General features: G+C 50.1%; 3 protein-coding genes and 1 pseudogene across 4 annotated transcripts; 2 read left to right on the forward strand and 2 right to left on the reverse strand.

Moving 5' to 3' along the window:
- Positions 1–4336: 4336 nt before the first annotated feature.
- Positions 4337–5178, reverse strand: LOC119272170. Its single transcript, XM_037553724.1, has one exon. The coding sequence runs from the start codon at positions 5176–5178 to the stop codon at positions 4465–4467; it is 714 nt and encodes a 237-aa protein (XP_037409621.1). The 3' UTR covers positions 4337–4464.
- A 182-nt stretch (positions 5179–5360) lies between these two features.
- On the forward strand, positions 5361–7146 carry LOC119269239 (pentatricopeptide repeat-containing protein At3g13160, mitochondrial-like). Its single transcript, XM_037551034.1, has one exon. It carries the CDS (start codon positions 5415–5417, stop codon positions 6834–6836), a length of 1422 nt encoding a protein of 473 aa, XP_037406931.1. The 5' UTR covers positions 5361–5414; the 3' UTR covers positions 6837–7146.
- Positions 7147–9883: 2737 nt separating this feature from the next.
- Positions 9884–10023, forward strand: LOC119273867 (annotated as a pseudogene).
- A 6169-nt stretch (positions 10024–16192) lies between these two features.
- LOC119269240 lies at positions 16193–18985 on the reverse strand. Of its 2 annotated transcripts, none has more exons than XM_037551035.1 (2): positions 17658–18985; positions 16193–17201 (listed from the first exon to the last, which is right to left on the reverse strand). In XM_037551035.1, the coding sequence occupies exons 1-2, from the start codon at positions 18526–18528 to the stop codon at positions 16537–16539; spliced, it is 1536 nt and encodes a 511-aa protein (XP_037406932.1). In that variant the 5' UTR covers positions 18529–18985; the 3' UTR covers positions 16193–16536. The 2 variants fall into 2 exon arrangements, with proteins under 2 accessions (XP_037406932.1, XP_037406933.1); XM_037551036.1 differs by having other exon boundaries at positions 17748–18975.
- Between the last annotated feature and the right edge of the window lie 433 nt (positions 18986–19418).

Raw genomic sequence — 19418 nt, forward strand, 5'->3', positions numbered from 1 at the left:
TGCGCCTCTTTCAATCTGTATCCCGGTTTGTGCTAGCCTTATTAAGGCAAACTTGTTTAACTTATGTCTGTACTCAGATATTGTTGCTTCTGCTGGCTCGTCTATGATCGAGCTATTGTATTCGAGTCCTCGAGGGCCCCTGGCTTGTAATATGATGCTTGTATGACTTGTTTTATTTGTAGAGTTGTGTTGTGATATCTTCCCGTGAGTCCCTGATCTTGATCGTACACGTTTGCGTGTATGATTAGTGTACGATCAAATCGGGGGCGTCACAAGTTGGTATCAGAGCCGACTGCCTGTAGGAATCCCTCTTCCACACTCCTTGGCCGAAGTCGAGTCTAAACATTACAAAAACTTATACTAACATGGTTGTGTGCCTTACGGGCCCATGTCGCCATCTGGGAGGTATTAGTATCTTTTACTCCTCGATCCTTACTCTGGGACTCTGAACTCTCTTCTACTCGGGTTAAATGATTTTACTAACTTTAACATTAGGATCCCGTGACCACGTTCACCCTAAAGTTGGATAAGCCCTAGCTATTCTTTAGAGTAGTGTTGGAACATTATCCACATTCGCAGCACGGCGACCCTGTATGATGTGGCGTAGTTGATGGAGCCTGAACACCGGGGCGGCCCCGTATGCCATAGGTGGTAGTCGTGCGGTGATGTGCCTCTGACGCATAGATTTGGTTGCAGCGGCTTAGGGTCTGATTGATGAATTGGATAGATGGATAGATTTATGTTGCACGTGTATGGAGCGATGCTATAGTTCGTTATGATAATTTTCCACAGCCCCCACCGGTAATCTCTTGTATGTATCCATGTTGTTATATACACGATGGTATGTTGTAAATTTCTAATGTCTTCATTGATGTCGTACTTGTAGATAAATATTACCTCGTGGACTCCAGATATCAGATATCTAGCACCATACAAGGACAACGATGCCATGTACTAGACTTTCAACAACACCAGTCCATGGGGAGACATGAGACATTCAACCATCGTCATTCTTCTTTGTGAAATGTCATGGAAAGAGCATTTGGTGTTCTCAAGATGAAATGGTGAATTCTTGAAGGCATACCACGGTACAAACCGAAGACCCAAAAAATGATTGTCACTGCATGCATGTGTCGTCACAATTGGATTTGTGCTAGCATGTCAACGTGATGAGCATTTCGATAAATTTGACAGTGATGCATATGTGCAACCTCCATTGTTGTTTGTAGGTGCCAACGCTCTACCATCGAAAGGTGATGGTACATGACCGCAACCAGTGAGCCTATTGCTGCAGTCTCGTACCTTGAGATTATTGTTCTATTTGCAGTTCGCCCACTTTTGTAATGAACAGAACTTCAAAAAACATTCTAATTGTACTTCCTGCGGTCCTTTTTACTCTGCATATTAGAATTCTCTGAAGTCAAACTTCACAAAATTTGACCGTATTTATATGAAAAAATATCAACATCTGCCATGCTAAAGTTATACAATATGAAACTTTAAGTCATGACACATCTATTGGTATTGATTTCAGATTGTGAATGTTGGTACTTTTTTCTATAAAGTTGGTCAAACTTTACGAGGCTTGACTTCAGTCAAATCTTATATGCGAACTAAAAAGTACCGAAGGGAGTAATATTTAGCACTTTATGATATTTGTAGATCACTTTCATGCTCATATCTGACCAGTTGCTGTATGAAACAACAAAGTGTAAACAATTCATAAAAAAATCTCTCTAAGGGTAGCACAAACATTTTAGCACACAACTTAGGGCCACAATCTCAAGCTGCAATCTCATAAAAGAACTGGACGATAGATTGTTGCAGTTTTTTCTGGAATTTTGTTGATTCTGCAGAGTCTTGCGTGAAAAGAACATGCCCCTTGCCTGGACTCGTTTACGGAGCTAGGTGGTTACGACGTGCATTTACAAAATGCATGTAACGTCTTCCGTTTACTCTGTAAATTGGTAACGGACAAAAATATCCGAAACAAACACCTCCTTAATTTTATGAGGCACATCGGCTTTAACACTAGTAGGAACATGGTTAAGAGTACAACCAATTATTTGCTATATGATATTGTCATGTCATTTATAGTCACTTATACAATATGGTTAACTACAAGACTAGTACTTTTTTTTTCATATTCTCTATATCTCTTTTTTTATATTTATTGTATCTATCAGACTGTATGAGGGCCCATTCTCTTTACTTTTTTTTCTCGAATACGCACTCGTATCATACTATATAAAAAGAAGGGTGGGGCTAGCCCCAAATCCACCATGGCCAGCACTAGGCGCCGGTGCGCCGGCCGAAAGTTTCGTCCGGTCTGCCCCTAGCCGCCCGATCCGGCCGCGCGAGACTGTCAGATCGCAGCTCCTCTTCTACCTTTTTTTACCTTATCCTTGCCTCCTGCACATACAGAGAGAAGCGAGCCAGTCGGGGGAAGGAGAGAGGAGATGCGCGACCACGAAGCACCGCCGGCTCGCACCGTCCGTTGTGCTGTCGCAACCGCACGCCTCGCCGTTGTCGCGCACGAGGTTGTCGGCGTCGTGCCCGAGGTGGTCGTCGTGCCCAAGGTCGCCATTGCAGCTCCCCTGACCGCCTCGTGGTTGCAGCACCGCGGCACACCGTCGCATCTCCACCATTAGCCGCCGTTGCAGCTCCGCCATCACCGTCGTGCCCCGTCCCAGCAAATCGACTCCATGGCCACGTCTTTCCATCTCGCCATCGCTGCTTGTAGCTCCCGCCATTGGTGGTTGTAGCATCCACCGATGAAGGTTGTAGCTTCGCCGGCGGCCGCTTCTAGCAAAAGAATGCTAGGGGTTATTGCTTCACACCTAGACAGCTGTAGCATCCCCACTGCTACTCGCAGCTCCTCGCACCGCAGGTTCCAGCATCTCCGGAGACCGGTTGTAGCATCCCCATCTGCCTCTCGCAGCTCCTCGCACTGCCAGTTCCACATCACCGACGGACGGTTGTAGCAAAGAGCGACTCCGGTTGTAGCAAAAGGCAACGTGGTTGTAGCAAAAATGCGACGCCGGTGGTCGTGGTTGCATCTTGTCAGTCATGGTTGTAGCCGCCGCCAGCCACAAAACGCCGATTGTAGCAAAATTCCTCGTCGGTCGAAGCAAAATCTGGCGATGGATGCAGCAAAACTTTGTCAGCACTGTCGCGGTTGTAGCTTCACCATGAAATCATTGTAGCAAAAAATCTTGCCGGTCGTAGCAAAATACGGCGAAGGATGTAGCAAAACTTCGTCACCGCCGTCGTGGTTGCAGCTTCGCCATGAAAAATCCTTGTAGCAAATTTTGGGTCGGTAATAGCAAAACTGGATGACGGTTGTAGCAAAAAAATCATCACGATACACCCACTCTCCGCCGCCCCGCCGGTTGCGCCGCCCTCGCCGTTTGAAACATCCCCGGCCGGCGTCATGGCCACCATCTAGCACAAAGGGGGCAACAGTGTCGGACGTCGATGTTGGGTCACGGCACAGCAGGGTACAGAAGTCAGAAAAAGTGGGGAGGGGGTGCAGCACCGCAACGGCAGGAGGGGGAAGGTGGGCACCGACCATGGCCACCACATGGCGGAAAGGGGAGGAGATGGGCGTCGTCGGTGGTGCAGCCATGGCGGAGAAGTAGGTGATGGGAAAAAACAGAGGAAGGAAAGAGGAGATCTGTGCGTGGATGGATAAGGGAAAAGGGATGGATGGGATGAGCTATGTGTGTGGCCCCGTGAGCGTCGCTCGAAAAGCGACCGACCAAGTGTTCGGCCAGTGCGCAGAAGCGAAACGTTTTCCATCCACCATGTGGTGTTACATTGTTTACATCATGCTCCACTCCACTCTAGACCCACGTGGGTACCACTCCTAAGGACCGACCCATGCCCCCCCTTGATAAGACGCGCCTCGCGTCATGCCCGACACTCCAACTCAAAGTGAGCAGCAACAACAGTGACCGAGGGTGATACACCATCGAACACCATGAATTTCTATGCTTCCATAGCACCCACGGTCCCAGTAGTAAATCCGCCTATGTCCCTTACCTTTTCATGTCTCTATATTTCACATAAGCGAAATTGCCATAAGCAGTCTATAAGCCTACTATTGTACTCCCTTCGTTCGGAATTACTTGTCTCGGATATGGATGTATCTAGAACTAAAATACGTCTAGATACATCTATTTTCTGCGACAAGTAATTCCGAACGGAGGGAGTACTTGCTCTAAGGCCCCAACTACATCATCCAATACAAAGGGCTGAGGATATCAACATAGCATTGCAGTGCAGACCAAACAATGTCCATATGCAGTTTCATTTTTTTTCTCCATTCCTTCGTCGTACTTACACGTCCACTACTGAATACTCGAGCATCACTTCCAGGTTCCAGAAAGAGTCACTCAAGCTGTCAAGCATCTCAACCAAAAGTTCACCAAGCAATCCTATGTGCAAAAGAAACAAACGGAATCAAAGGCGCTCCGCGTTGGTGCTGAGGACAACTATGCTGGCCGCGGAGCCATCCAAGGTAGCATTCCTCACATCGACGAGGCGTGACTTTCTGAAGAGGGAGAAGATGACGGAGAGGTCGACGTGCCGGTCTACGGCGATGGCGATCGCGTCGCCACGGCGGACGGTGCGCTCGATCTCGGACGCGAACCTGGACGGGAAGAGCGCGCCGGTGAGCGCCGCCGGGTCGCTGGAGAGCGCGAGGTCGAAGGCGTCATCGAAGAACGGGAGGTTGTGCGGGTCCGCACGGCGCACGAGGGGAGGGAAGTCGACGAGATCAACGCCGGTGACGTCCCCCACGCCGGCCACGCGGAGCGCGTCGACCGCCTGCCCCGCGCCGGCGGCGAGGCAGAGGACGCGCGAGGAGCCGCGGAGGAGGCGCAGCCGACGGAGCGGATCGATGACCGACGCGGAGAGGGCCGCGCTGTGCCGCCGCCAGCGCGGGGAGGACCGGAGCTTGGCCAGGCGGAGGTCGGGGTCGACCACGCGGCGGGACGCGGCGTCGCAGGAGGTGCGGGGCAAGGGCGCCATCGACAGCGAGAGGGAGGAACGGGCGAGCGAGCCGCCGAAGCAGGAGGTGGACGGGTGGCGGAACAGGTGCAGCAGGGCGGCTGTGGCCACGGCCGCCAGGGCGATCGCCACGCGGTTCAGCAGCCGCCGGACGTGCCTGTCCATCGCCGGCGCGGGTCGGTCGAGCCAGCGCCACCGGGTGGTAATGGACCGGCCTGTGCATTCGAGGCCTTCTCTTTGTGGTTCGGTTGGGCTGGGCTGGGCTGGGAAACGGTCAGACGGGCCAACATTTTGATGGCCTAATTAAGAAGCACAGCATCGAAATGAGCCGGCAAAACCCTCCTTCGCCCATTCATTCCCCACTCCTCTCGCCCCAAACCCCCACCGCCCGCCGCCTTCCCATGGCCACCACCGCCGCGGCGGCCGCCGCCGCCACCGCCACCGCCTCCACCCGGGCGAACAGCCTCTCCCGCATATTCTCCTCCTCCTCGCCGATCGTAAAACCACCCAAGCACAATCCCAAGACCAAGAGCGCGCCGAAGCCGAAGCCGCCCGCCGCCGACGCTGGCTCCATAGCGGAGAAGAAGTCCCCGAAGCCCCTCGGCGGACCGCATGCCGCCAAAGCTGAGTCCGACGGGAAGCACAAGCTCCCGAAGCCCCTTGGGCTTCTCGTCAAGGCCCTCAGCCGGCAGCGCGACCCTGACAAGCTGATCTCCGGGTTCATCCAAGCGTCAACCGTGTCGTCGCGCTTCCGCGACCGGTACCGCGTGTTCGAGGTAGCGGTGAGCCGCCTCGCTTCCCTCGGCCGCCAAGACGGCATCGAGGCCATCATCGAAGCGCAGTTGCCCTTCCTCGAGACCTCAGCCGAGGGATTCGCCACGCGCCTCATCCGCCTCTACGGCCGTGCCTCCATGCCATCCCACGCCGCCGCAACCTTCCACAAGCTTCCCGCGCAGCATAAATCCAACATGACATTCAACTCCCTTCTTTCCTGTTACGCCGACGCCGGAGATTTTGACGGGCTCACTGCTGCATTCCAGGAGATCCCAGCCACTTACCCCTCGATTGCTCCCACTGTATACTCTTACAATGTACTCATCCACGCATTGTGCCAGAAGCCAGACATCTCGGCTGCTCTTGAGACTGTCCTTCTCATGGAGAAGCACGGTGTTTCACCTGACATCATTACTTTCAACACGCTGTTGAATGGGTTTTGCAACAATGGCCGCTTCGATGAAGCAGAGACAGTATGGGAGATGATCAAGGAGAGGAATTTGGAGCCAGACGCCAAGTGCTACAATGCCAAGCTCCGGGGTTTGGTTGCAGAAGGGAGGATTGATGATGCAGCTGCTGTGCTTGAGGGATTGGAGAAGGATGGGCCAAAACCTAATACGGTATCCTACAACGAGTTGATTCGAGGATATTGCAAAGCGGGGAAGTTACAGGAGGCCAAGAAGCTGTATGATGATTTGGTAAAAAATGAGTGTGCCCCAAATAAGGGAACATATGAGACTCTCCTGCCACACCTTCTGCAGGCTGGAGAGCTGGATTGTGCACTGACGTACTGTTATAAAATCTTTAGTCATAAAAGGAACCTTAGAGTAGAGTGTGGTGTGCTGCAGGATGTAGTGAATGCATTGGTGGATGAATCGAGGGTGGAGGAGGCTGCCAAGATTGTTGTGCTGGGGCGGAAGAAGTACTACCCCCGAAAGGGTTTGAGGATGCCTGATGGTACAAAAGTCAGTCAATTAAGAGCTGAAACTGATGACGAAGAAGCAATATCAGAAGAAGAGTGTGAAGTGGAACACGAGACTGAAAAATAAATTCATAGGTCAGACTTTTACTGATGCATGCCAAATTTCACCATGGCCTGTTTTACTCGGTTCCTCTGTTGGCATGATACAACAAAAAGTGCAAGTTAAAGTAGTGGTTAAACTAGTTTAATATGGTATTGGTTAAGCTTGCCCTGTGCTGTGATGCTTATTGAAACTCTTTCTATTCGTTTTAGAAGAGATCCACGGAAGTCTTTATTCTTATCTGCAATGACTTGCCTGTGCTGTTTTTCCTCGTTGCATCAATTTCTTTGTATGGATCTAATATTTGTGTTTGGAAACATCCTCCAAAAGTTGTGTACTTTATGGATACTTTTATTTTCTGGACATTGATGATTCAACTGTTAGCTCTGCGATGAAGATAATCATGTAGTATCTCCCAATTTTTTGATTCTTATTGTTTATTTTAGTATTTCTCTTTGAAGCATGGACAGTGCAGATGTTATGACATACATGAAGTTAAAAGGCCTTTGATCAATGATCAGCTTCAATAGTTCTAGTTTGTCAGGTTACTAGTTTGCCAAACTAGAGGTGAATAGTTGTAGCTCCATTCCAGAATGGATTCTTTGCATTGTCAAGTATTCCCCTCCGATCCATATTAGTTGTCGCTGAAATGGATGTATCTAGACGTGTTTTAGTGCTAGATACATCCGTCCAAGCGACAACTATTATGGATTGGAAGGAGTACTATTTTTCATTTGCTGTAGTGAGCTTTGTCCTCCTTTTGTGAACTGGTCTTCATATTTGATCATATAACGAGCTAGTAGAGTTGTAAACCAAACAAGGAGGAACTTTATGAATTAGGATAGTAGGTGAACTAGTGATTTCTCACAATTCAGATTCTTGCTTCATAAGAAGATGGTAGGAGCGGACCTCCTTTAATTACGTGGCAGTAGAGTTGTAGAATTATAAACCAAGCAAGGAAGAACTGTATGAATTACTCCCTCTGTTCGGAATTACTTGTCGTAGAAATGGATGTATCTAGACGTATTTTAGTTCTAGATACATCCATTTCCGAGACAAGTAATTCTGAACGGAGGGAGTAGGATAGTAGGTGAACTAGTGATTTCTCACAGTTCAGATTCTTGCTTCCTAAGAAGATGGTAGGAGCCGACCTCCTTTAACAGTAATGAAATTGACTTCAGTATGGCACCGCTAGGCTTTGAGAGTGTCCTCCAAATTCTTCCAAGAGTTCAAACTATGCAATTAAGTACTCCCTCCGTCCGAAAATACTTGTCATCAAAATGAATAAAAGATGATGTATCTAGATGTATTTTAGTTCTAGATACATCAATTTTTTGTCCATTTTCAAGACAAGTATTTTCGGACGGAGGGAGTATGTAATCAACTAAACAATTGTTTTGTGGTTATATCAAAATACACCAGTGTTGTTAAATGTTAGGACTAGAATCATGTACTCCCTCCGTCCAGAAATACTTGTCCGAGGAATGGATGTATCTCCGGACGGAGGGAGTATGAAGTAAGTGTTACCTGTACAACTCCGTCAATGTTACTCTTTGTGCATTTCTTTTAATTAGAAGGCAGTGCGATGCCCCAGGTTTAAGCCTTGGTGGATTGTCCGGTTGATGCCGCGCCTTATTGACTGACCAGTGCTCAGTGCTGTGCTGTGCTGTCCATTTGCTCATGTCAAGCTTAGCCTATCTGGTAGTAGCAGATTGTTACTTTCTGTGTGCTGTTCAGGTGGATGATCATCGTTATTAGACAAACTATTTGGCAGTGGCACCTCTCTTTGTATACGAGCGATGGAAGTATTTCCACAATTCCTCTGATCCCTAATGAGGCCTATCTTTGTCCCCTGTCACTCCTGGAGTCCAGGCTATTTTCATCTTTCATTTCTGTCATCTGGCTTTATCAACCATGGAAGACACTATGAGAATATATGAGCCACCTTGTTATTCAGGCCTTCCGCGGGTCAGTTTCCTGATGTTGATGTACAAAGTTTGCTTCTTACTGAAGCTATGATAAGCATTTTGTCTTAAGCCCATTTTCATAGGTAAGTTTCCTGATCAACCATGCGCAAAGCTTGTGTTCTTGCAGTTTCTTATCTTTGGTAGTTAGTCATTTCTTATCGGTCTCATATATAAACTGTACTTTGTTCCCTGGTTTATTTTGTGAACTCAACGCTCCCAAATTCAATGTTGAAACTGATGTCCCGTTGTTTTGGGCGTATCCTTGCGGTTCAAAACAATCAGGAAGGTGTCGCCAACACTGCTGTTACAGTCTTCAACTCACAAGAATCTTCTTCTTGTTAGCGTTTGAAGAGTTCCGGAGATATGCGTCAGATGAAGATATTGAAAGTTAGCTTGAGCAGCAAGATAGATAGGAGTTGTTAGCATATTCTGTATTTATCTTTACTTTCTTTCTTTGCTTGCAAGCCACGATTGTAACAAACTCCTGTATGCATATCCGGGATAAGCCCCGCTCTATTAATAAAGACCACGCGGCCTCCTATGGGAGGTAAGACGCTTCTGCAAAACTTACATGGTAATCAGAGCATTCTCTTCCATCTAGTCTAGATCGACCTCCCCCTTCGTCCCCATGGCATCATCCAGCTCCACCACCGCACCCAGCCTCAACACCCAAGTCACCGAGAAATTAACTCGGGACAATTTCATCCTCTGGCGTGCACAGGTGCTGCCACAGATTAGGGGCGCTGGGTACTTTGGCTACCTTGATGGATCCATCGCCAAGCCAGATGAGAAGCTCGTCTCCACCGACAAAGAAGGAAAGGAGGTGGCCGTCCCCAACCCTGCATATGCGATCTGGCTGTCCCAGGACCAGGTCGTGCTGGGCTATCTCCTGAACTCGCTAAGCAAGCAGGCGCTGATCCCTGTTGCCGCGCTCGAATCTGCACAGGAGGTGTGGAAGGCGCTTGGCAACATGTTCGCCTCTGCTTCACGAGCTCGCATCAACAACCTAAGAAGCTCCCTCGTCAACGCCCAGAAGGGGAGCCAAACTGCAGCAGCCTTCTTCATCCGCATGCGCTCCTACGCCGATGAACTCGCTATGGCGGGAAAACCGGTGACTGATGATGAACTCGTCTCGTTCATCACATCAGGCCTTGACATGGAGTACAACCCTCTTGTGTCGGCACTGGATAACAGGACGGAGCCCATTACTCCCGATGAACTCTTTGGACAACTGTCCAACTTCGACCAGCGGCTCGAGCGTCTTCAAGGAGCAGGCTCGAACGGCTTCCGGTCGTCCGCAAACGCAGCAGCACGCGGGCACGGTGGCCATCCTTCACGCGGGCGAGGCATGCCTCGCGGTCGAGGCAATGGAGGCCGAGGCGGCCAAGGTCGCGGTGGACGCCCCTTCTACAACAACCCTAGGGGCGGTCAGCGGCAGGGAGGCCAAGGTGCTGCACGTGGTGGCCAAGGTGCTGCACGCGGCAATGGAGGCGGCACCCAAGGCACCAATGGTGAGGATCAGAGAATCCAACAATGTCAAATCTGCAAGAAGTATGGCAAGCACATTGCCAGCGAGTGTTGGTGGCGTTACGAAGATGACGACAACCATCAACAAGGCGAACACATGGCTGGCTCCGCCAACACCAACTCCTACGGGATCGACACCAACTGGTATGCTGATAGTGGAGCCACCGACCACATCACCAGCGAGCTAGAGAGGCTGACGTACCACGACAAGTATCGTGGACAGGAACAAGTACACACTGCCGGAGGTACAGGTATGAGAATTGCACATGTTGGTCATTCAGTCATTAAAACCCCATCACATAAAATTCGTCTTCGAAAAATCTTACATGTTCCTAGTGCCTCCAAAAATCTTCTATCTGTTCATCGCCTTACCATTGACAATCATGCTTATATTGAATTTTGGCCAACATTCTTTTTGATCAAGGACCAGGTCACGAGGAGAATAATATAACAAGGCAGATGTGAAGGAGGTCTTTACCCCTTGATTCCATACGCTAGGACATCAAATAAGCAAGCTTTTGGTGCGGAAAAATTGTCGTCTACTCGATGGCATAGCCGGCTTGGTCATCCTTCTTTTTCCATTGTTCTTCGAGTGCTTAGGAATAATAAGCTCGCCTATCATAGTGAGCCAGAGTCAGTGTGTGATTCATGCCAAAGAGCAAAGAGTCACCAATTACCATATCCTGTGTCAACTAGTGTATCCACTGCTCCACTACAACTTGTTTTTTCCGATGTATGGGGGAAAGCTCCTGAATCTGTTGGTAGACATTTTTATTATGTAAGTTTTATTGATGACTTCAGTAAATTTACATGGAACTACCTCATTAAGAAAAAATCTGATGTCTTTGAAGTCTTCCATAATTTCCAAGCACTCGTAGAACGAAAGTTTGACAGAAAAATTATTGCCGTCCAATCTGATTGGGGTGGTGAATACGAAAAATTAAACCCATTCTTTCAGAAAATTGGCATTTCCCATCATGTCTCATGTCCCCACGCACATCAACAAAACGGTTCGGCCGAAAGAAAACACCGCCATATTGTTGAAGTTGGTCTTGCTCTCCTTGCTAATGCTTCCATGCCTCTTAAATTTTGGGATGAGGCCTTCTTAACAGCCACACATCTTATCAACATGTTGCCTAGCAAGGTCATCAACTTTCAAACACCTTTAGAACGCCTCATCAATACCAAGCCAGACTACAATTCCCTTCGTGTGTTTGGATGTGCATGTTGGCCTAACCTTCGACCATACAACTCTCGAAAACTTTCATTTCGATCCAAACAATGTGTTTTCCTTGGCTATAGTGCGCTTCATAAAGGGGTCAAATGCTTAGATGTGGAAACCGGTCGTGTCTATATTTCCCGTGATGTTGTGTTTGATGAAACAATGTTTCCCTTTGCATCACTTCATTCTAATGCCGGTGCTCGTCTTCGTCAAGAAATTTTGCTCCTTCCGGAGCATCTTCATCCCACATCACCATTTGATCATGGGGGGCATAATGACTGCGATGATTCAAATGTTGTTAATCCTCATACTTTTAACCCCGTGTCTACTGAGCATGTTGCAGAAAATACAGACAAAATGATGACGGAATCACAGAAAAAAATGGCAGTCGAACACCTCCCGTATTGCATGTACAGCAAGAGCCAAACTGCACGGGACTTGAGGGAGATACCCCTTTGCATGGCGAGCGATCCCATGGCGAGCGATCTCAGGAGGATCCACCTGCGCCTCCCCTGCGCACGTACGTCAGGCGCGGAGTTCGACCCAGGACAGATCCACCTGCGTCGGCTCTGCCAACTGCATCAGCCCGTCCGGCCTCGGAACCTGGCGTGAAAAATTCCGGAGCCGACCCGAGCGGCTCGTCTGGCGACAAGTCTCCATCAGGAGGCACAGCAACAGCAGTTGACCCGGCCGTCTCAGATCCAGAGGCTGGTTCACGTGGGTTGCATGGCCACAGCAGCCAATCAGCAAGCGACAGCGAGTCGCTGTCTCCTCGAGGGTCCTCTGGTGCGGTGCAGTTCAGATCCACTGCGCAGGCTGCTGGATCTCCTGCATCACGCAACGCTGCAGCTCACCTTCAGCCTACAACAACAACACGCCCTGTTACACGACTTCAAAGTGGTAAAGTACAGCCGGTCAACTATAAAGGTATGGTTAAATACAGCATGCTGAGCAGTACAAATGAACCTGACACGGTAGAAAAAGCACTGGAAGATGCTAAGTGGAAAAGAGCTATGGAAGAAGAATATAGTGCACTCAAAAAAAATAAAACGTGGCACTTAGTACCTAAACAAGAAGGCAAAAATTTGATTGATTGTAAGTGGGTCTATAGGATAAAAAGAAAAGCTGATGGTACTATAGATCGTTACAAAGCTAGACTAGTTGCCAAGGGATTTAAACAGCGATACAGAATAGACTACGAGGACACCTTTAGCCCAGTAGTTAAAGCTGCTACTATCCGTCTTGTTTTGGCTATTGCTGTTTCCAGGGGATGGAGTCTTCGACAACTAGACGTACAGAACGCGTTTCTTCATGGTGTTCTGGAAGAGGAGGTTTATATGAGGCAACCCCCAGGCTTTGAAAATCCAAGTGCACCATTTCATGTTTGCAGGCTTGACAAGGCCATCTATGGATTAAAGCAAGCCCCAAGGGCATGGTACTCTCGTTTATGCTCAAGGTTGCAAGACTTGGGGTTTGTGGCTTCCAAGTCTGACACATCTCTGTTTATTTATCATAAGTCTGGATTGACAATATATATGCTTGTATATGTTGATGATATAATTGTCACCAGTTCTTCAAATGAAGCAATTGCAGCACTGTTAAAGGACCTAAGCAAAAGCTTTGCACTCAAGGATCTGGGAGATTTGCACTTCTTTCTAGGAATTGAAGTGAAGAAAACTAGAGATGGTATAGTCTTGACACAAGAAAAATATGCATCTGATCTTTTGACTCGAGTTGGATTGCAAACTTGTAAATCAGCACCTACACCTCTCTCCAACACTGAAAAAATATCTGCTCATGATGGAGACCCATTGGGAAGTGAGGACAGTACAAGGTACAGAAGTATAGTAGGTGCTCTTCAGTATTTGACTCTTACTAGACCTGATATTGCTTTCTCAGTAAATAAAATATGTCAGTATCTTCATGCACCTACCACCGTACATTGGACAGCAGCAAAGCGCATACTCAGATATGTTAAAAACACACAGAGTGTTGGACTGACTTTTACACGATCATCCTCCACTTTGGTGAGTGCCTTTTCTGATGCAGATTGGGCAGGTTGTCTTGATGACAGAAGATCCACTGGTGGCTTTGCTGTGTTCTTTGGACCCAATCTCATTTCATGGTGTGCAAAGAAACAAGCCACAGTATCAAGGTCAAGCACTGAAGCAGAATACAAAACTCTAGCAAATGCAACAGCTGAAATTATTTGGGTTCAGTCTTTGCTCACTGAACTTGGAGTGGATCAAAGACAGACTCCTTGTTTGTGGTGTGATAATCTAGGTGCTACCTATTTATCAGCTAATCCAGTTTTTCATGCTAGGACAAAGCACATCGAAATTGACTTTCATTTTGTCAGAGAAAGAGTTGCAAACAAATTATTAGATATTCGATTTGTGCATTCAAAAGATCAAGTTGCAGATGGTTTCACTAAAGCTCTCCCTGTGAAAATGTTGGAAGAATTCAAACGTAATCTCAACTTAATAAAGTTGTGATTAAGGGAGGCTGTTAGCGTTTGAAGAGTTCCGGAGATATGCGTCAGATGAAGATATTGAAAGTTAGCTTGAGCAGCAAGATAGATAGGAGTTGTTAGCATATTCTGTATTTATCTTTACTTTCTTTCTTTGCTTGCAAGCCACGATTGTAACAAACTCCTGTATGCATATCCGGGATAAGCCCCGCTCTATTAATAAAGACCACGCGGCCTCCTATGGGAGGTAAGACGCTTCTGCAAAACTTACACTTCTCCCATGTTGGCGGTGCGGTGATGATGGTGTTCTAGTGTGTTGATTTATTTGTCATATTTTGTTCTTTCAAATAAAGGGTCCGGCCAATTTTCGTTTCTGAAAACTGATACGACGATTTATTTGTCATATGGTATGTCTTTTTTTCTAGATATAAACCGTCATCCGGTAGTTTTCTTTAGATAAACTGTTGTCTGGTAGGTTGATTGCATATCTGCACGCAGGAGCCCTTGGGATTTCTTTTGCTTAGTGCAGTGCTGAACAGCAACACTGTCGTTCTGGCCTGCCTCTTAATGAGCATCTGAGGGATGCAGTTTGCGTAGCCAATTGATGCGGTGATGGCCGACAGTGCAGGCTGCGGAGCGCTGATGGCATCGAGTCCAGGCCCTGAGCTTGGGTCTTGCTTGCCCGGAACCATATGCCGGCACGACACAGCACCGCGGAACGTCCTGATCACATATAACACAACCTTACCAACCAGCAAGGTTTCGCTCACGGTGCGTGCCGAATCAGACAATGCTCATGCGGTTAGGCAGGGCGAAGATTCGAGTAAACAAAGATGGCTAGGCCGGCTATATAACCCCAGAAATTTGTCAAGCTGCGCCAAACCAGACGGGGACACCGACGCCGACGTGATTAGCGCGCGACGCGGACAGGAATGGCGCAGGTCAGAGGAACACACGGAACCGTAGGTGGGCGTCCGTCCGTCCGTGCGTGCGTGCGTGCAGTCAATGCGTATGAATGCCAGTTCTTGGTCAAAGGAAGGAACAGAGATTAGTGCCATGCCAAAAAGTTACTAGCGCCTCTCCAAGACACGGCAATCCTATCTCGATTAAACTGCAGCGACACAGAACGCGAGATCTTCGCCTCAGGGTGCTACTTTTTAGTCGGATCTTTGGAAAGGAGTAACCGATGTGGCTAGGCAAGTGAGCGAGGGAGCCTCTTCTTATCGAAAAAGGCTTTGGCCCCGCTTTATAAATAAAGCAACCACCGAGCACAAAATCCATAAGGTACCGTTCGAAACACAAACACACCCGACGCTACCGCACGAAGGTCCAACACAAGCGCACAAAACACAACACACACAACACAGGTTCAGCTGCAAGTAACCAGACCATTTGAACAAAATGTCCGTAGCACGACGAAGAGGGATATGCTGGAGCCTCTTCTTCACACATGGCTTTTCACCAGTACTAGCTTTTAAAATGAGCACGGGCCAATGGCCGACGAACTTTCTCTTGTTTTAGCAAACCGACGGCAAACAGGAAGCGCACATTTACGCGCTCCGGCGTAGTGCTACAGGGCGCTGCAGCAGCCTGGCTGGTCCATCGTATGATCGTATCACCCTCTGATCTGCACTGTATCCACAGACACGTCAACAGAAGAGAGCATTGATACGTAGAAAAGAGCATTGATGGTCGGCTCAGATGGCTGGTAAGTAGCGATCTGGCCACAGCCAAGGACGTGCCATCGCTGCGCCTTGGCTATCCATAAGATTTGCTTTCAGCACAAATTTGAAAACGGACGAGTCAGTGGCTGGCTATCCATGAGAGTGAGAGCCGCCGAACTAATTTTTGAAACAGGCAATGGAGGTCCCTACGACAATGCAAAAGTCAGAGCACATTCAATGCACAGCCCTGGAGCAGGATTTGAAAATAAATATGCATGCATGCATGGAATCGAATCTATTCCAAGACGACCACCGAAAAGTCAGACAAACATTTGAAAACACAACTCTACGCCTCTCTCTGCCTTAGGCCGGCAAGCAAATACGGAGTACAGCTGCACTTGCACAAACCAGGAAGGTGCATTGACCCTACTCCCACAAACATACTAGGCACTTTCTACCTCTCTTGAAACCTGATGCTCTGCTACGGGTAAAATTTGTTCGGGTGTCCATGCAGCGAGGGTACACAACGCAAGTAGCCAGACGAGCACGCATGCAAAGCGCTCCTGCTATCAACAAAACGGAGCACGTACCAAAAGCAATCGCTGGTTTGCGCCCATGTCGTCTAGCAAATTAGCACGGCCTGCGTCGTGACCACCGGGAAAGGAAAACGGTGAGGCGATCAGCTCCTACACGTGAAGGCATTCACGTACATTCACAGGAGTATGGACAAAACGCGTCTGGCCGATGCTACCAGCAGGCAGCCGCACCGCGTCATGGCCCGTGCAAACGTTAACAGAGTGGCAGTGGCAGGCAACCGAGAGAGAAAAAGAATGGTTAATTCAGAGAAGCTCGGTTAGCGCGGGAATGGGGTCGATGATCATGGCTTGCAGATGACCACGAAGCAGGGGAGCAGCGCCCTCGGGTTCAGCAGGTAGAGCTCCTCGATGTTGGCGTAGGGCCCGACCTTGCCGGCCAGCGAGTCGAACCCGGCCTGCCCCACGAACTCCCTCACGTTCTCCAGCGGCTTGTGCACCCGCCCGGCGATCACCCTGCACACCAGCAGCGCCCTCCGCGCCGCCGGGTCGTCCTGCTGGTCGGCAGCCTCGTCGGCGGACTCGAAGGCCCGGCCGCTGGTGGACGTGGTGAAGACGCCGACGCCGGCCTTGCCGTCCTTCTTGGAGGAGGAGTTGGAGGAGGAGGAGGAGGAGAAGCCGTGGCGGATGATGCGGCAGACGGCGCACTTGTCGGAGGCGCAGAGGCTGCTGGCGCCGGCGGAGCCGAGGGCGCAGGCGAGCGTGGCGCCGTGGAAGCGCAGCAGCTCGTTGCCGTCGGCGAGGCAGCGCGGGTGCTTCTTGGCCAGCTTGCTCGCCTTGAGCTTCACCGCCTCCCGGTACTCCTCGAAGCGGGCCAGCGTCCGCTGCGTGTTGTGCACCTTGAACACGCGCTCGATCCGCACGCAGCTGCTCTCCGACTTGAGCAGGCTCGTCCGGCAGATGATCTCCACGATCTTCCGCGACGAGTCCCCCTCCACCAGCTCCGTCACTGACACCCACCCACACACCATCACCATCATTAAAAGTAAAACAAACACCATTAGACATTATAGCCTACTAGGCGAACACCATCAGGCCTACTGCTGCACTGTAAATGTTTCATCATAATGGATGCAGAAAACATGGGAGTGATTGTGGGCTACAAGAGGGGGTGAAAGATCTCGCAGAATCTCAACCCACATGGCCGCAGTTATTGTGATTTGTGAAAGCCGAAATGGAAACACAGATTGTATCTGGAGAAACCTAGTGGTGAAACTGTGAACGTGAAAACTGAAACCTATGCCAGCTCAAGCCATGTAGTAACTTTTTTGAGCTAGAAAATGGCACTAGTAATTGATGAAGTGGCGCTATCCTGAGTCCGCAAGTGTATATTGACTGCAAAAGGTGGTGTGTATTTTTAGCCGGCTACTGAAATGCGAAAAGGATAGGAGTGACATTTTGGTACCCTGAAGATCTACCGGCCGGGTGTCCGGGTCGATCTGAAGCAGTACCACCACCACCAACAGAAGCAATGCAGTGCAGATGCCATCCTCACCTGCGTGTTTGGACAGGTGGTGCGCCTCCAGCGCCTCCCATTTGCCAAACTGCTCGGCGCACCTGTGGCAGCTGAGGCCGCCGGAGCCCTTGCCGCCGCCGGTCTTGGCGGCGTCGACCTCGCAGGACGCGCGGTGGGCCGTGGCCGTGGTCGCGGCCGCGCCGTCCCTGTCCAGGAGCGGGTTCGGCGACCTCGGCGGCGTGCACCGCATGCTGCCCGCCCGGCACGACCCGCTGTACTGCAGCCCGTGGCTCCAGCCGGGCCCCGGCGTGCCGGGGCGGAGCGTGCCCACGAAGGACGACACGACGCCGCCGCCTTCGCCGCCGCCCTCCGCGTCGTGCGCGGGCCCTCCTCCTCCCCCCGCCGCCCCGAGGCCGCCGCCGAAGCCGGTGATCTTGAGCTCGCAGCGGGAGTTGGTGCTGAGCACCACCTCGTGCGCGATGGGGTTGAGGAACTCGCTGCTGCCGATGGACCGCGGGCTGCAGCTGGGCGGCTGCCCCGGGTGGCGCTTGCTCCCGTGGATGACGTCCCGCAGGTTGGCGATGGAGCGCGAGCACCCGGACCGCGCCGCGCGCTTGGTCACGATGGATGACAGTCCACCGCCGGCGCCGGAGGTGGCGCTGGCCTTGGGCTTGGGCACGTGCACCTCCGACGACTGGGACCGGCACTGCAGCGACTTCTTGAGCGCGAACCACACCGTCGGCGCCGGCGCCGCGGCCTTCTCCTCCGCCCGGCCGTCCCCGCCGGCGACGGCGGTCGCGCGCCTCCTCCTCTCGCCCATCTCCTGCGCGCGGATGCGGTGGTAGCTGGGGCGTGAATGCGCGCGTCGTCGGTGGGTCACCGCATTAGTTCTGGCAGGCGCAGGCGCAGGCTGGGGCGCCGCGGCAGGAGCACCCGAGCGAGGGATTGAGATAGCGAGCGAGGGAGGGCAGGCGGGCAGAGGCAATTAAACCGCCATGGGGTTGGGCGGCAGTAAAGGCGCGCCACCAAACGAACTGCAGAGCTGCGCCGGTCCGCTGTGCACCGAGGTGAGAGGTGCGGTGCGGTGTGGTGCAGCCTATGGATACGATACGAGACGCTCGGGAAGTCGGGAGATTGGTTTCGGTGGAGATGGAGACGGGGACCGAGCGCGGGGTGAGGGTGATGTCTTTGCGAGTAGGAACAAATGTTGAATTGTAAATGGGGACGCGGGCGGCCGGTACAGGTGGGCGCTCAAGACAAGGGGCGCCCATAATTATACGGGCAACAAAATGGAACAACCCGAGACCGTGACGCCGGGGCACACGGCACGGGCGCGTGTGTTTCAGGCTGCTTGTAATGCGTACTACTACTCCTTTTGTTTTTATTTATTCTGTGTATTAGAGGTGACTAAAGTCAAACTTCATAAAATTTAATCAAGTTTATAGGAAAGAATATAAATATTTTAAATAACAAATCTATATGATGCGAAAGCAGTTCGATAATGAATCTAATGGTATTTATATGGTAGTACTACCTTCATAGTATATGATACTACCTCTCTAGTGTATAAATGAATTCATTTATTACCATGCATGACACATAGTAGTATAAAATTTATTATGATACGGTATCATGATATGATATTCAACCATCTTTTTTTTCATTTAATACTATTTCACTTCATCAAGATTGCCCAGTTGGCATGCATGA

Source organism: Triticum dicoccoides, chromosome 3A, assembly GCF_002162155.2.
Source record: "Triticum dicoccoides isolate Atlit2015 ecotype Zavitan chromosome 3A, WEW_v2.0, whole genome shotgun sequence".
NCBI lineage: Eukaryota > Viridiplantae > Streptophyta > Magnoliopsida > Poales > Poaceae > Triticum > Triticum dicoccoides.

Bases quoted from the DNA above. Each gene is read 5' to 3' on its own strand.
- LOC119272170 (XM_037553724.1), bottom strand. From the start codon at position 5,178: ATGGACAGGCACGTCCGGCGGCTGCTGAACCGCGTGGCGATCGCCCTG.
- LOC119269239 (XM_037551034.1), top strand. From the start codon at position 5,415: ATGGCCACCACCGCCGCGGCGGCCGCCGCCGCCACCGCCACCGCCTCC.
- LOC119269240 (XM_037551035.1), bottom strand. From the start codon at position 18,528: ATGGGCGAGAGGAGGAGGCGCGCGACCGCCGTCGCCGGCGGGGACGGC. The intron at 17,202-17,657 runs GTACCAAAATGT...GGTGGGTGTCAG, and splicing joins CCGGCCGGTAGATCTTCAGG to TGACGGAGCTGGTGGAGGGG.